Here is a 14,434-nt window from a genome sequence, read left to right on the forward strand (position 1 = left end):
AATATATAACTGGTTTAAACTTTACAAGTTGACCTCCAGAGGTGGCAAGATGGCTCAGTGGATAAACGTATCCTCTGCGAAGCCTGATGACCTGACGGGCATCCACACGATGTGAATGAGAACTGAGTCCTGCAAGTGGTTCTCTGACATTCACAAGTATATAATGGCATGTGTTTGCACAAGTGTGTGCATACATACAAGCACACAATAATAATAATAATAATAATAATAATAATAATAATGATGATGATAATGATGATGATGATGAAAATTATTACTATGGCAACAAATAACAAAACTTTAAGAACTCATTTCCAAATACTATGTTTTTTTCCAAATTTAAGAAAACAATTATTGTGGCTACTCTTATTGGTCTTTACAAAGTTGAAATAAACAACAGCGTTCAACAGCTTTCTGAACCTTTCCCCTTACTTACCTTGCTCCCACACAGCCACTGGCTTCAGGGGTGCCAGGCAGCTCTGAGCTGCCCCTAATGTCACCCAGAGTCACAGCTGCAGAGGTGACAGCCACTCCTCAGCTTTCACCAGACTTGTTAGACAAAACCCTTAATGTAGCAAGTTGTGGAGTCAAATGTGTGAGCTCAGACCACCAGGTCATTCCTGAAAGGCCTTGTGTAGCATGCATTCTACTTAGAAATTGAGTGGATTTTTCCCCACTATAATCCTGTGTTTCCCCAGAAACACTTTCAAGGAAAGCACCAGAGAGAACAGGTTTCAGAGGGAAAGTTTCACTTTAAAAAACCACTTTCTGAAGTTTTATAAGAGAAAGGCTCCCTGAAGAGCACCATCTCCTTATTCCCACTGTGCTGTTCTCCACCAGAATACACAGTATTTGCTCATCAAGCATGAGTTCATTCCACCTGGAGAAGGAAATCTTTCTAGGAAAATGCTTTCTGGGGAAATCTTTTGAGATGGTGGAGAAATACAAGGCAATATGTTGTAAAAAGCACTTTCCCCAATAGTTATGTGTGATGATTCTTTTAAAGATTATGCTGGTTACAAGCTAAGAATCTGTAGCTCTAAAATAATAATAAGCACCATCAAGTTTTATTCAGTGAGTGTAATCTATAAAAAGAAGACATGAACATTTCTAGTAGTTTTGTACTGACAGGTAAATGGTAAATCTTACATTCTTCCACTGCTATGTTAGTTTGTAAAAAGGGATTTCTAGAAAACTGTAGGAACTTACACAAACACTCAGTAAACTTAGGCAAACAGTCACTTTCAACAGTTAGCATTTTAATAAGAGACATCGACAGCCTGTTACTAAGACAAACAGCACCAAGGAGAGGAGCCATTCGTTCCAGCGTAAAGTTTGTCAGTTGCTTAAAACATTCAGGTACTGATGCAAGGGATGAAAACACAACATACACTTACATTATGCAAAGCGTAAAGACAGCATACAACACACATTGTATGTTAAGATACAGTCCATTTACATTGGCTAATACAATGATGCGGTTACTCAATTAACAAGCATGGGTTACAGTTCATTTATTCTTTCTGTTATTACAACACGAGATTTCCAAGAACATGAAGAAAATGCTAAGAATATTTTCAACCTCTTTTCTAAAATATTTTAATAATGATTTTATACACCATCTTTCTATTTTCCTTTACAGTGAAAAGATTTAAAGTTGTCATTTATTGGTGTGTACAGGCATACATTCCCTTAATTTTCTAACTGAATGGGCAGGGTCTATTGAAATTAATGTCAGTAATGAAAGAATACTAATCTAATCTTATCTGTTATAAGAGGTATTCTGAAATTGGCTAATATGTAGCAATAATGAAAGAGTCAAAATGTATATATATACACCTGGTTTTGATAACAAAACTTCAGATACCCTGAGTCCTTTTAATATAAAAGACTAATTGAAAAAATAAATATTCTTCATATAATAACAGAAATCCAGGTACTCTAATGATATATATATATATATATATATATATATATATATATATATATATATATCTTTACACATGCAAATAAATAGGTTTGTAAAAATTCTGGCATAAACATTTATTGAGATTTTTTTTAAAAAAACACTTCATTTTCAAATTAACAAAACATATAAAAATATTACAGTCTTCCACTAGTGCAAAGATTGAATCACTCAATTAGCTGCTTTTGTAATAGTTGCCTAGCAGGCAGGGAAGATCTGTGCAATCCTCTCCTACTGTTGCTCTGTAACCTTGGGTATTGTTTTCCTGACCGATGTTGAAAAGCTTCTCACGCAGCACACTTATTATGCATGAACATATCACTGAACGCCAGGTCAGATATGTTCCAATACATACATAGACACATGCCAATACCAGGCTAGAGAAGTTTAGGACTGCGGAGTATTTAAAATCCCATGTGGAAGCTCATGTGGACCACCAACTCCTTCAGGACATGGCAATGCTGATGCCTGTAACTTGAAGTTAACTTCTGTCCTGGTCTTTAGACACACACTTCTGTCTATTAAGCCAAACAGGCATCAGCTAAATCTTCTAAGAAATGGCCCAATCATGGCCCATAGTCAGCTCTGCCACTGTGGTGTGGCGTCTGTCACCGACAGAAAGGAGCAGACAACTTCACTGAGCACCAATGAAGCTATGGAAATAGCCAGTGCGCTTATCCCTGATGAAAACCTAACTCGAATCATCACATTCAGGTATTTCAGTGCCTATTGGGAAGCAGAGAGGCGGGCGGAGGCTTAAAGCTCACGCACTGCTTCATGGGAAAACAGAACGAAGGAGCTCAGGAGCAAAGCCACTGGAACCAGGACTCCAGTCAGTGGCTAGGTTTCTCCCTCATGGGGACACAATGGCTCCGTTTATGAGTTTACTTATAAATAGATCACTGTCTCAGATCCAGATTTTATCTGAAAGGTAAGGTGATAAAATGCTAATTTTAATAGATTTGGATATTAATTATAATTCCAACCAGATATTTGAAAAGTATTAGAGAAAATATTTATTAGCACTATCTATGCGTCTTAACTATGATTCAAAACCTGGGAAAGTAAACTATTCCTAAACCACAGTCCGTCCACACAGTGGAGAGATAGGCATTCACAGTAAATGACTACGTAAGGCATGGCTCTCTATGATGCATTTGACTGTGAACAATTTACAGAAGCAAATGTCTTTGTCTTTACTGTTTTCACATTTCCAAACAAAAATGACTTAACAATGAGGAAGCAACCTTTAAAGGAGTGTTATTTGGTTTTAGATCAGTTATTGGCTAGGCACAGACAAAAGCCACATATAGTCATAAACTCGAGCAAGACACAGCCTTAATCTGCCATCATTGCAAGTGAAATGTTAACATTATGCACCAATCTGATTAACCAATAGGGAGCCCAGAGATGTAATCAAAGAGAGCATTTCCAATATTCAAAATTCACATATAAACATATAAAGCCATTACATACATGTGATTACAGTACTTGAATGAATTTTCCTGCTCAAATTATCGACTTTAATAAACACGTCAAGACAGCTGATGGTTGGCTCTCAGCAGCAATCGGACGCAAGAGAGCTGTGAATTTTCCCACTTTCAAAGAGGAAATTCAAGTATAAGGAACAGGGCCATAAGACCACTATAACTATCCTACCGATTTCCATGATCCCCGATACCAGGACACATCATCAGGGCAGGCGCGCAGGTGACATTGCATCATGCTAGGTGGCTTCGGCAGTTCGCAGCTGTGTTCTTGTGCCATTTGGCCATCGGGAAACTGACAGATCACAAATCTTGATTTTACCCCTGCGCCACAGGTCTGTGTGCACTGAAAATAAGAATAGCAAAGTTTATGCCCACTGATCTTCGAAGAAAACGTTACATTTCTTCCATTTTCTTCTTTTGAGACAAGGTCTCATGCAACCCAGGCTGACCTGGAATTCCCTATGTAGCTGAGGGTGACTTTGAACTTCTGACCCTCCTGCTCCTGCTCCCAGATGTGCAGCACACTCAGTTTATGTGGCCAAACGCACAGCTTTCCTGCATGCTAGGTAAGCACTCTGGCGACAGAGATGCATTCCTAGACTATAAGAAGATAATGTTCATTTAATCAATGTTTAAATGTTATTTGCAATGCTAGAGTTGCAAGTTGCTATGTGAGAGTATATTTTTAAAAGGAACTCGGCGCCTTTTTGTTGGTATCTCTTTGAAGAATGATTTCCAAATTACTTAGGAAGAGAAAGTATATGCTAAGGTCATTCTGAAAAAATAAACTAATGAGTAATGTATCTAAAAGCATTAACTCTTTTCTTCCTCTTTCCATCTCAAAGGCGGGGGAGGGTGTGGCTTGTCTTCAAAGTTAAAAGTTTCAGAAGTCATCCTTACATTTGTGGTGCTTGGGCACAAAGAACTACTTAGTTTATGTTAAAGATTGTCACAGGATATTCGAACCTGCTTCTAGTTAGAGTGCGGCTCAGTCCTTAGCACTCACCCGTCACCCTTCTGGCTGGAATACAGACACACACCCCCATAGTACAAACTTTAATCCCAACTAATGAAGGTAAAGTTAGTTTGTGGAAGGCAGCTCCCATGTTTGAAAGTGATGTCGGAGTGGCAATGAAAATGACGAATCACAGAAAGATAGAATATGCCCAACTGTCAAGAGAACAGAGAGGAAAAGGAAGCTACTTAAGGGAGAGACAGTACAGGAGGAAGAGAGGACCGCACAGGAATACAGTAGAGTTCATGGAGGGCACACAGTGCAGTAGAGTTGAGAGGGAGAGGAGAACAGCACAGAGGAAGGAGGAGATCGTTTTACTGGAGGAGTTTTAGAGACAGATTGAAGAGAGAATAAGCTAGACACAGATAAAAACAGAACAAGCAAGAGAATGAAAAGGAACGTGAAGATTAGAAAAGACTGCTAGAGTTAGTTTGAGTCCAAGCAGAGCAATTCAGAGGCTGAAAGAGAAGCCGGATTGAATCGGTCAGCTGGGAGAGGAGTTTTAAGTGAGAACAGCTGAGTTGAACTAGAGGAAGTGGAAGTTCACTCAGCAGCAAGTCTCAGAGGCTGCAAGCTTTCTGGGGCTAGATTAGATTGTACAGAGGGGAGAAGCTTCTGGGACTAGGCCTAGGTTAGCAGAAGGAGGCAGTAAACCTCAGATATGACAATTACTCCGGGAGAATAGAAGATACTTTTACAAAAGACGACTTGTCAAATGAATGGCGGGCATTAGAAAGCACAGATGTCGACCTGGTTTTCTGTACCTGCATCGACCTAATTTTCTAAGAAGTCTTTGAAAGACATTGGTAGCGCGTGCGCCTGTCGGCCTGCGCGTCAGGTCTTGTAAAATAAATGCTCTCTCACGAGTGACTATCCCACCAGAGTGCTTCTGCCAAAAGAAATTTTAAAAATATCCATTTCTACACAAAATAGTGAGATGAAATCATCCCACAGAGGCCGGAGGCACATGACTTTTATCTTCAAGGATGACGTCAGGAGATAGCATGACTTACTTCTCCCCAGTCCCCATAATTCCACTGCGGACAAGGTCCGGAGCCACAGTGCTTTGACTCTGGGGGCTTGGAGGTCGCCTCACAGGAAGTGGCGCTTCGCCCATCTTCGTCCTGGCAGACCACAGCCCTGTGCTGAAGACCGCCCGCGCAGCTTCTGGAGCACTGATGGGGACAGAACAGAAATACGCACCGCATGCTTGATACAGTGAGAAAGATGGCGCCGGCTCACCGCGGGGCGACACTCAACTCAATGCAAAGCAAGGTCAACAGTGAAATCTCCCTCCCGGAGCCACAGTTTTAATGAAGAAAACTGTCAAAACACTTGAATTTTACCAAGGGCTTCCTTAAAATCTGACCACGGTAGCACATGAATTTAATCCCAGCACATCGGGGACAGAGGGCAGAGGGCAGGGGGCAGAGGGCAGGAGGCACGGGGCACGGGGCACGGGGCAAGGGGCAAGGGGCACGGGACAGGCAGAGCTCTGTGAGTTCCAGGCCAACCTGGTCTGCATAACGAGCCCCTTTCTTAAAAATAAAGAAAAATTGTTGATGAAAAGATAATTTTTCACGCTTGCGTTAGAAAGTGATTCTTCACTCTCAAAAATACATGTTAAGTAGAAAGAAATTAGAGGGTTAAGGTCTCACTGGGAGGGTATTTAAAAGCAGACACCAGGCTACTTGCCCAGCATCCTCAGTCCTCCTACCAGCCTTCCACACAGCCTCTCAGTAAGTTTGTTTTCTTTCTCAAAAACTCGGAGTCTTACCTATTACAGGATTGATCTGGTTTGCCGGCCATGAACTCTAGTCAAGTGGCAGGCATTCAGGCTCCTTCCTCAGTAATCACTTTGCATTAGAGATTACCCTGAGGGCTTGTAATCTGCATCAAAATGCCTCAGCCTTGGAAGAACTGAGCTATTGACTTTTAGATAACATTTATATTTAAAGCATTTGATGTCATTACACCCATATCTGGGAAAGGACTTTACTATAACTCAGTTATAGAATTAATATAACTCAATAAAGACAGCTTACTGCTCCCCAAGGGCCTGTTCTCCACTGGTTTCCTCTGATTGACAGCTGGACCCCCTGATCTGGATTCTCTTCTGGTTTGTGAGTTAATGGAACATTTCTGCCTGGACCATGACTTGGCTGCTCAGAGGAGCTGGGAGAGCGGCTGTACGAGGGCGGGCAGGCCGCCAGGCGACATTCTTGTTCAGTCACAGGACGGCCTTCGGGGTCACAGTAACTCTCGTCCACCAGTTGGTGGTAGTTCACACATAGAACACGCCGAGTGGTTTTCCCATGTCCACAGGAGGCTGAACACTGATCAGAAAGTTAATCAACGTTACAATGGAATATACTCCATTAATATCAAATGCTACCTTTAAATTACCAGTGCCTGCTTTCTCGTGGGCATACTCACCGGTGACCAATCCCCTGCTTGCCACTCCCCACAAGGGCTGAAGCAGAGAGACACCTCAGCAGGTCGAGGCAAGTGGGCGCAATTCAACTCATCCGCTACTCCATCGTGGGCGTCACGGCAGCTCACGTACCGGGCCTGACTGCCTCTTCCACAGGACACGGAGCACTTTAAAAAGCCAAAGGACAGTGAGACGGGCCTGGGACCGCCCCCGCTCTTGGTACCTATAGCTGCTGTGTCTGAAAATACCAAGTTTTTTTATCCAGAGGAAGCATAAAAAAGAGGCAATATCATGCAGCATGACTTCTGAATCAAATACAGGTAAGGCAGTGGAACCCCCACCTTAGAGAATCGGTTTTACACAGCAGCTGTAATAATATGAATGAGCACAATATTTAAAGTATTTAGTCACATGTCAAAGTCAAAGGTAGATAACATTTTGTGTAAGAGCCTCTCATATAGATATTAAAAACAACTGTGAGCAACTTTGAAACAGGAGTCATCTGATCCCACAATTTAAAATCTGGGATTAAAGCAAACTGAAATGCTTCACACATGATAGCTCTCTTTAAAGGAACAAAACAGCACAGAAATGTCTGCAGTTGACAAAAGCGGAAGACCACATCTGTTTTTCGGCTCTCTGGACTACAGGCCTTCACTTCACAGATTAGAAAACATGCCCCAAAGATTCGCCTCCCTGCACAGAGACCTGGGCTCATGGAAAGGACAGCTATTTTGTCCTTCCAGCACCTACTTCTAAGCCCTGCAAATCCCCTGTACCATCAGATACCCGAGAAAGAATGCAGACATTAAAGCCAGCACAATGGAGCAACTGTCTCACATGTGCAAGGCCTCACAGAACAAATGTTGTTGTCACTTACTGGGGTCCAAGATCCATGGCGCCACTGTGCTGCCTTTCCCAGGGGAATGGCTGGTAAGGAGGTGGCCCCAACTTTTAGAATAGCCAGGCAAGGTGCAAATATACAATCCTGTTCAAGAAAAATAAACCTTATCAAATGCTATTAACTACCCGCTCTGACTTGTACTGGACCCTGGGCCTGGTTTCCCTTTTCACATTACAATCCAACAGTACTGCATGCTAAACTGTAAGTGGATGACCTAAAGGCTCTCACTTTCAGAGATACAAAGTGCTGGTAAGGGCTAATAGTGAACAGGAAGGAAGTGATAGTATTGGACAGGAAGAAAGTAATAATATCAGACAAGAAGGAAGTGATAATATTGGACAGGAAGGAAATAATAATATTGGACAGCAAGGAAGCGCTAGTACTGGACAGGAAAGAAGTTATAGTACTGGACAGGAAGGAATTGATAGTACTGGACAGGAAGGAAGTGATAGTACTGAACAGGAAGGAAGTGATAGTACTGAGTAGGAGGGAAATGATAGTACTGGATAGGAAGAAAGTGCTAGAACTGGGTAGGAAGGAAGTGATAGTATTGGACAGTAAGGAAGTGATAGTATTGGACAGGAAGGAAGTGACAATATTGGACAGGAAGGGACAATATTGGATAGGAAGGAAGTGATAGTACTGATAGGAAGGAAGTGATAGTCTTGGACAGGAAGGAAGTGATAGTATTGGACAGGAAGGAAGTGACAATATTGGACAGGAAGGGACAGTATTGGACAAGAAGGAAGTGATAGTACTGGGTAGGAAGGAAGTGATAATATTGGACAGGAAGGAAGTGATAGTCTTGGACAGGAAGGAAGTGATAGTTTTGGACAGGAAGGAAGTGATAGTACTGGGTAGGAAGGAAGTGATAATATTGGACAGGAAGGAAGTGATAGTACTGGGTAGGAAGGAAGTGATAATACTGGACAGGAAGGAAGTGATAATATTGGACAGGAAGGAAGTGATAATACTGGGCAGGAAGGAAGTGATAGCACTGGGCAGGAAGGAAGTGATAGCACTGGGCAGGAAGGAAGTGACAGTCTTGGACAGGAAGGAAGTGATAGTACTGGGTAGGAAGGAAGTGATAATACTGGGCAGGAGGGAAGTGATAGCACTGGGCAGGAAGGAAGTGATAGTCTTGGACAGGAAGGAAGTGATAGTACTGGGTAGGAAGGAAGTGATAGTCTTGGACAGGAAGGAAGTGATAGTACTGGGTAGGAAGGAAGTGATAATACTGGACAGGAAGGAAGTGATAGCACTGGGCAGGAAGGAAGTGATAGCACTGGGCAGGAAGGAAGTGATAGTCTTGGACAGGAAGGAAGTGATAGTACTGGGTAGGAAGGAAGTGATAATACTGGACAGGAAGGAAGTGATAGCACTGGGCAGGAAGGAAGTGATAGCACTGGGCAGGAAGGAAGTGATAGTCTTGGACAGGAAGGAAGTGATAGTACTGGGTAGGAAGGAAGTGATAATACTGGACAGGAAGGAAGTGATAGCACTGGGCAGGAAGGAAGTGATAGCACTGGGCAGGAAGGAAGTGATAGTCTTGGACAGGAAGGAAGTGATAGTACTGGGTAGGAAGGAAGTGATAATACTGGACAGGAAGGAAGTGATAGCACTGGGCAGGAAGGAAGTGATAGCACTGGGCAGGAAGGAAGTGATAGTCTTGGACAGGAAGGAAGTGATAGTACTGGGTAGGAAGGAAGTGATAATACTGGACAGGAAGGAAGTGATAGCACTGGGCAGGAAGGAAGTGATAGCACTGGGCAGGAAGGAAGTGATAGTCTTGGACAGGAAGGAAGTGATAGTACTGGGTAGGAAGGAAGTGATAATACTGGACAGGAAGGAAGTGATAATACTGGACAGGAAGGAAGTGATAGCACTGGGCAGGAAGGAAGTGATAGCACTGGGCAGGAAGGAAGTGATAGTCTTGGACAGGAAGGAAGTGATAGTACTGGGTAGGAAGGAAGTGATAATACTGGACAGGAAGGAAGTGATAGCACTGGGCAGGAAGGAAGTGATAGTCTTGGACAGGAAGGAAGTGATAGTACTGGGTAGGAAGGAAGTGATAATACTGGACAGGAAGGAAGTGATAGCACTGGGCAGGAAGGAAGTGATAGCACTGGGCAGGAAGGAAGTGATAGTCTTGGACAGGAAGGAAGTGATAGTACTGGGTAGGAAGGAAGTGATAATACTGGACAGGAAGGAAGTGATAGCACTGGACAGGAAGGAAGTGATAGTCTTGGACAGGAAGGAAGTGATAGTACTGGGTAGGAAGGAAGTGATAATACTGGACAGGAAGGAAGTGATAATACTGGACAGGAAGGAAGTGATAGTCTTGGACAGGAAGGAAGTGATAGTACTGGGTAGGAAGGAAGTGATAGTACTGGACAGGAAGGAAGTGATAGCACTGGGCAGGAAGGCGACATTCCAATGTCTGTCACCATTCCATCTTACCACTGAAAGCGTAAAGCCCTTCAAAACAGCCCTAATACGGAACATTCTGAAGGAATTCAGGGAAGTATCGTGAAAAGAACAAACACTTCCCGGAGCTCACCCGATTCACAGTGGCAGACACTGCCAAAGAATGCGAATATACGAGTACAATGAACCTCACGGAGCAGATAGGAGAGCCTTAGAATGACACAATCTGTGTTTCAGAAAGCGCTTTGAGGTGTAGATGATAACGACACATATATAACTATGTGTATAGTTATATATAGCTTTATATATATAGTTTCATATATAGTTATACACACATACATACACACACATATAAGTGTACATGTATATATGTATTACTATCGATAGCCCTTCTGTTTCATAAGCATTTCTTCTTCTGATCCATAGAGACCTCCTTTACCTGTCTGTCACTTGGCCGGCTGGCTCTGGGGCATTCTCTGTCATCTAGCACGGTGCCAAGTATCTCACTGACGCACTTAACAGCACGCACCTGGTATCCGTGTCCACAGGTGACCGTGCACTGCAAGGAAACCAGTTTTCAAGGGTTACACAAATCACGGTTTTGGATAGTTACCTGTGTACTTTCCCAAGCTGTCTTGACCAACCTTGGTGTCAGGTGACACCTGTCGTCAGTAGATTGGCATGCGTATCTGTTCAAATTTATTGTGCAGACATTACCCCAACACCCACCGCAGTTCACCGAATGTACTACAACTAGTGTGTTGTTAAAGCTGCCAGGTTAAGAGGTTAATAGAGTCCTGCCTTGCTAGGTCTAATGTATTCAGTAAAGTTCCTTCTCTAGAAAGAAATGTGTATTTACTTAAAGGAATGAGAGGAGCCTTCTGTCAGCCACGGCGGCCTCCATGGGACACTGAACTTCCCTACCTCACCCGGCCTGACCACCCTTCACCCCGGGGCCTCAGGCAAGACTCCTAAGCACAGTAAGGACAAAGTAAGCACAGACACGGGACAAAGGTTAGTGTCTGTTGGGACTGATGGAAGCCGATGTTTTCAGGCGTCCTGGTGAAAGGAAATCCAGAAGCAAAGCTCAGTGGTAAGTATGGCAAACCTATGCCGAATGCCAAAACTCTACTGATTAGGGTCTACATTTCAGTTGTGCATTTTTCAAATATTAATATTAATGTGTGTGTGTGTGTGTGTGTGTGTGTGTGTGTGTGTGTGTGTGTGAAGTACATATGCCACTGTACTTATGTGGATGCTGGACAGCTTGGTAGAGTCAGTTTTCCCCCTTCCACCTTATGAGAGTTCCCGAGATCAAACGCAGAATTTCAGGCTTTTGCAGCAAGTTCCTTGCCCACGGAACAATCTTACCAGCCCCTAGGATGTATTTCTAAGTGACACCGAGTGATATTTCACCGTCTCCCGTCAGGAGAGAGTTAATTATTACAGTTTTCCAGCCATCCTCTACAGAAGCAGAGAAGCAGAGAAGCCCCGGTCATGTACTCACAGAACCCCACGGTCCCACATGCCAAGAAGCGCACGCACGGAGCTCACAGGGTCCCAGCGACTCAGGCTTGGTACTGGCATCGCAGAAGTCATCCCCCACGGGGTCTTCGCTCCGCTGGCACCAAACCTGCCTCTGCTTCATTCCCTTTCCGCACGTGACAGGACACTGAGATGCGAACACGGTCGCATTACAAAGTGCCACAACGATCCGACCCGCTAGCCCTCCACTCCCCTAGAGACACTCGCTGGATAAAACCAGCCGCTCCTGACATCTGCTGCCCAGGTCCCTTTAACTACCTGTCTGTTCTAGAAACAAAGATCCAAAGCTAACCATTGGAGAAGTGTGCGACCCACGATGCGACCGTACTCCTGCCTTTTTATGAAGGCGCTGATAAACTAAATACCAGTAAGCCTTACGGTGGCCTGATCATGATAAACAGCCCCAGAACTAGACAGTTCTATGTTTTTTTCTTTTACTGCTTTTCTGATAAACACATTCGGAGCTTACAGTCCCGGGCTGTAAGTTCCAGCAGCATGACACTCTATAGCGGTTTTTCTGAGCCACGTGTTTAATGTTACCTCACTCCACTCACTAGTTGCCCAGCCGGGACACGGAAAGTCATTGCAGTTCCCCAGCACCACCCGAGGGAGCTCCTGACACTCTCGTTCAGCAAGGCGGTGGCCAAAGCCGTTTACACAGTAGGACTCTCGAGTCTTCTCACCGCCGCCACAACTCCTAGAACACTAATTGAAAACAAAAACCAAAAAACAAAACCAGTGACTTAAAAACTAAGAAAAATCAAAATTTTAACAATAATACATCTTAGAGAACCAGAAACATTTTATTGGTGAAAGGGAAGGCACTTTTTTTAGAGTGTCACTTTGTATTTTACCTGGGACCACTCTGAATAATGCCACCTTGTTAAAACACAGCTGCCATGACAGGGCTCTCGGTTGGGAGGTTTGAGCTGGTCACCACAGTACTGGTCTCCCACTGGGACAGTCTGTCCTTTATGAACGGAGTACTTCATGCAGTGAACGTCTAGGGTCCTGTATCCTTGGCCACACTGGGATGAGCAGTCACTTTTCCCCGTGATGTGCCACCTAGAGAGGGGATGTCAGTACAGTTAGGAATGGCACTTGTGAATATTCATTTAAATTAAATTTAGAGGCTTGGGCATATGATTTAAGTTTTTAATTTTTTAAGAGTTTGGGGATAATACATTAGAACTTATTTTATAGATCACTGAATTAGGGATGAAAAGTTCTTTTATTGGACCTTGTTGTATTGCCTGAAGGAGATCTGGCCTCCCGCTACCAGAGGGCTGGCTGTGAACCGGGGACAAGGGATCCTGCCACAGAATGCCAGGAGCCTGGCTCGGTGCTCTGAGGATCGTGAACAGAAACTTCCTTTTCCGTTATTGTTCAAAAGAAAGCTGAATAAGCCGCGAATACTGCTTCCCTTTAAATAAAACTCACATTCCCTCCTTCAGCTTTGAGAATTTTAAAATAAAATCGCATTGAACTCAATGTCCATGCTGAGTTCCCATGCAAAGACTTACCTTGGTTTATAATCATTTTCACAACAAGGTGGCCTCCTTTGCACCTGGGAGGCCAAGATAGGGGGTTTATAAGTTCAGGGACAGCCTGGGCTAATGGTGAGACAGTGTTTGTTGGGTTTTAGCTTTTTTGGTTGTGAGCCTAGCCTTTAACGGCTGAGCCATCTCTCCAGCCTGATTTTAGCTTTTTTGTTTGTTTGGTTTTTGTTTTGCTTTGACCCGAGTCTGCTGTCCCAAACAGCAGTTTAGTAGCGTCCGTATGATCAGGAGGCTGCTGGATCAACGAGGACGCTGTGTCGCCTTCATCTGTGTAACAGGAGACTGTGTCTAAGTGTGTAGTCACTGATCTGTAGCCACGAGTGTGACTTGGGGGCAGCTCAGCCCTAGGTGACGGGACTTCAGCAGGGGGTTCTGTGTAGCACGCACACTGTCTTTCCAGAGCTTGGAAAACTGGTTGAGCAGTGTAGTCAGTATTGACTCAACCCAGAAGAAATGGCCCCAGGGTGCGCTTTCAGATGTAATCAGCTTATGAACTGCCTTTATGTATTGATAGAGAGTGCACAGAAAGATAAAATAAGTAAGTCATCTCCCGTGGATTAAACTTTGTTCCATGAAATAAAGAAAAACTCTTGTGTAAAAAATGACACTCAAAGAGACTGGGTTCCAATTTTTTAAACATGTGTATATATATATATATTATATATGTGTGTGTGTGTGTGTGTGTGTGTGTGTGTGTGTGTGTGTGTGATCTTACCATCTTCCAAATGAAATCATGGTTGCACTAAACCTATGTAAACGCTGTGCATGTTGGTCTCAGACTAACGGCTCATGGCAACTTTGGAGATGTGCCTTAGACCTGCAAACTCCCTTGAGAACATCTAACTTTAATCACGATAGACTTAAGACTCCACAGGATACACTGACTCCCAGTCAGACTCCTCAGACTCCTCCTCTGCAAACCCCAGGCCAAACCTTGGTATATGAACAGGGGCGCTCTGGGAATCTTACAGCAGTCGATAAAATGCAGCCTTTGGGAGCTGGCTAGAAATACTTGTGGCTAGAAATAGTTTTCTTATGATGTATATCACAACCTCAGGTTAATTCCTGTGTTTGCTGTCTAGAAATATGTGTAA

General features: G+C 43.5%; 1 protein-coding gene across 6 annotated transcripts in view; it reads right to left on the minus strand.

The window, feature by feature from the left end:
* The window catches only part of Adamts20 (ADAM metallopeptidase with thrombospondin type 1 motif, 20), a 132,134-nt gene that overhangs the window by 43,996 nt on the left and 73,704 nt on the right, over positions 1–14,434 (minus strand). For 4 of the 6 annotated variants that reach the window (XR_015624128.1, XR_015624129.1, NM_001421315.1 and 1 more), the window contains 9 exon segments: positions 12,636–12,846; positions 12,322–12,486; positions 11,744–11,908; positions 10,676–10,795; positions 7,786–7,893; positions 6,908–7,072; positions 6,517–6,807; positions 5,485–5,646; positions 3,626–3,799 (listed from right to left, as the gene is read on the minus strand). Coding sequence is in view for 2 of the 6 variants with exons in the window: in NM_001421315.1 (NP_001408244.1) it covers positions 3,626–3,799; positions 5,485–5,646; positions 6,517–6,807; positions 6,908–7,072; positions 7,786–7,893; positions 10,676–10,795; positions 11,744–11,908; positions 12,322–12,486; positions 12,636–12,846 (1,561 nt within the window). In the remaining 4 variants the exon portion in view is untranslated. 6 annotated transcript variants of the gene reach the window in all.

This window comes from Rattus norvegicus, chromosome 7, assembly GCF_021556685.1.
Source record: "Rattus norvegicus strain SHRSP/BbbUtx chromosome 7, alternate assembly SHRSP_T2T, whole genome shotgun sequence".
Classification (NCBI taxonomy): Eukaryota; Metazoa; Chordata; class Mammalia; order Rodentia; family Muridae; genus Rattus; species Rattus norvegicus.